The following is a 2287-nucleotide window of genomic DNA, read 5'->3' on the forward strand; positions in this document are numbered from 1 at the left end:
TCGGTTGTTGTAGAAGTCACTCAACCAACCCGTACCCCCTTGTGGTAGCATTGAGTGTAGTTTCCAACAATAAGTAATACCAGTCCACCACACTAGTGTACCTTTGCGCACTTCTTGAATTGCTCATATATAGTAGTACCATGCTCTGTTACTTCGATTGTTGTTACAACACTTATGGTGTCTAGTTTGAAAATTCGGGCATCTTGTGTTTTAACGGCTTCTTGCATGAAATTTAGGGTCTGCATAGGATGTCATCCACAAAATGTACTTGCTGTGGCCCTGTATTTAAAAACGACGACATCAATGCCAGACACACCTGTTGTTAATCTTTATACACTTTGCATACCTTTCTCTTTAACGTTACAAATTTGAATGACAAGGAGATAATTAGTTTTGCCATCAAGCCGCCACAGTATTTTGACTAAATCTAAAGGTCGTTTGAAGGGCAAATTTGATGTTTAAGATGACAAGACTAAGTCCAGTTCTGAAATTAGATTTTTTGGTTCAGCAAGCCAAACAAAACATTCGGTAAAGCAGCTCGTAGACGTTAATAATAAAATGAACATGCTTTTTTCAAACACATCTAATCAACTAAGCAAAATGGCTACAAGCCAATTTTGAAACGGAAGAAAACACGAAATCATCAGGGAATGGCAACATAAGAACATTCTACCAAATATCACATATGACTGAAGGACCATTAATTTGATTAGTCAGTTGTCTATGATTAGGAGAGCTAGGTTCATTCATACCAAAACGACAATGCAAATAAGACCATTCATAGCTAAATTCTACATCGCAGTAGTCTGATACCATTTATCCTACCCTTTGTAAGGAATAGACACGCTCTTTGTTAGTCGCTGAACAAAGCAAGAGTAGATTCAATCATTGCCAATAATTTGCCACCGTATATGAGCCCCACCCGGAGCTCAAGTGCGCACAAGCCAACCCTACAACTACACAACACGAGCTGCAGGTGCGCACAGCCGGGCCACCCCTACAACTGCACAACACCAGCTGTAGGTGCGCACAGCCGGACCAGGATGTCGCAGTTCCCTGCAGTGTTGCTGGTCCTGCTGCTGACCACCAGGCCGTGGCCGGACTCGCAGGCTGACCAGACCGACCAGTCCGCACCATGCTGCCCGAACCTGCAGGCGGCTGATGACCAGGCTGTACCTTACAGGCCGGACCAAATGGCTGACCAGGCTGTACCTTACAGGCCGGACCAAATGGCTGACCAGGCTGTACCTTACAGGCCGGACCAAATGGCTGACCAGGCTGTACCTTACAGGCCGGACCAAATGACTGACCAGGCTGTACCTTACAGGCCGGGCCGAATGGCTGACCAGGCTGTAACTTACAGGCCGGACCAAATGACTGACCAGGCTGTACCTTACAGGCCGGACCAAATGGCTGACCAGGCTGTACCTTACAGGCCGGACCAAATGGCTGACCAGGCTGTACCTTACAGGCCGGACCAAATGGCTGACCAGGCTGTTCCTTACAGGCCGGACCAAATGGCTGACCAGGCTGTACCTTACAGGCCGGACCAAATGGCTGACCAGGCTGTACCTTACAGGCCGGACCAAATGGCTGACCAGGCTGTTCCTTACAGGCCGGACCAAATGGATGACCAGGCTGTTCCTTACAGGCCGGACCAAATGGATGACCAGGCTGTACCTTACAGGCCGGAAATCCACCTCGAGAATTCCAAGCTTCAGGAGATGACCAGTAAGCCTGCTTGTAGTAATCTCCAAGCAGAGGTTTGGCTCCGGCTGTTTTAATGAAGTTTATGCGTTTTTGTCGGGTTTTCTATTTTGCACCATTTTCTAAATGAAAAGAGCCCACAAAAACGATTGAGACGAACCTCTGCTCGGAGAGTATGCTTTTAACCGCTTTACTACGAACTCTAACTGCAACGCTGTGTGAAACAGTAACTTTGTGTGAAACAGAGCCTATATTGGCGTTGTTTTCTCGACGTTCTTGTTGTTAACGCCGTTGTAACAACACTTTAGCTTGTTGAGGTACGTTACCGTGGTTGACAATTAATGGCTATCCTTTGATTTTTAAACTTGACTTCAGGAATACGTTTTATGTTCTCAACAGGACTGATGGAGGCGATGCATGCCGAGATCAAGATTATGCGAAGTTCGGTTTTCCACCTGGCGGAATTGAAGGTAGCTTCGTATTTGTGTCTGTATTGATCAGGCCACAGCAAGTAAATTTAATGGATGACATCAACGTGCGCATTAATTTTTGCCTGATTTCAGAAAAAAAAACAAGAATT

At 46.0% G+C, this 2287-nt stretch overlaps 1 protein-coding gene across 1 annotated transcript; it reads left to right on the forward strand.

The window, feature by feature from the left end:
- The first annotated feature begins 1043 nt into the window (after positions 1–1043).
- Positions 1044–2204, forward strand: LOC118428670 (protein FAM186A-like). The gene is made up of 2 exons (XM_035838782.1): positions 1044–1731; positions 2107–2204. The coding sequence occupies exons 1-2, from the start codon at positions 1044–1046 to the stop codon at positions 2202–2204; spliced, it is 786 nt and encodes a 261-aa protein (XP_035694675.1).
- Positions 2205–2287: the final 83 nt, after the last annotated feature.

Source organism: Branchiostoma floridae, chromosome 13 (genome assembly GCF_000003815.2).
Source record: "Branchiostoma floridae strain S238N-H82 chromosome 13, Bfl_VNyyK, whole genome shotgun sequence".
Classification (NCBI taxonomy): domain Eukaryota; kingdom Metazoa; phylum Chordata; class Leptocardii; order Amphioxiformes; family Branchiostomatidae; genus Branchiostoma; species Branchiostoma floridae.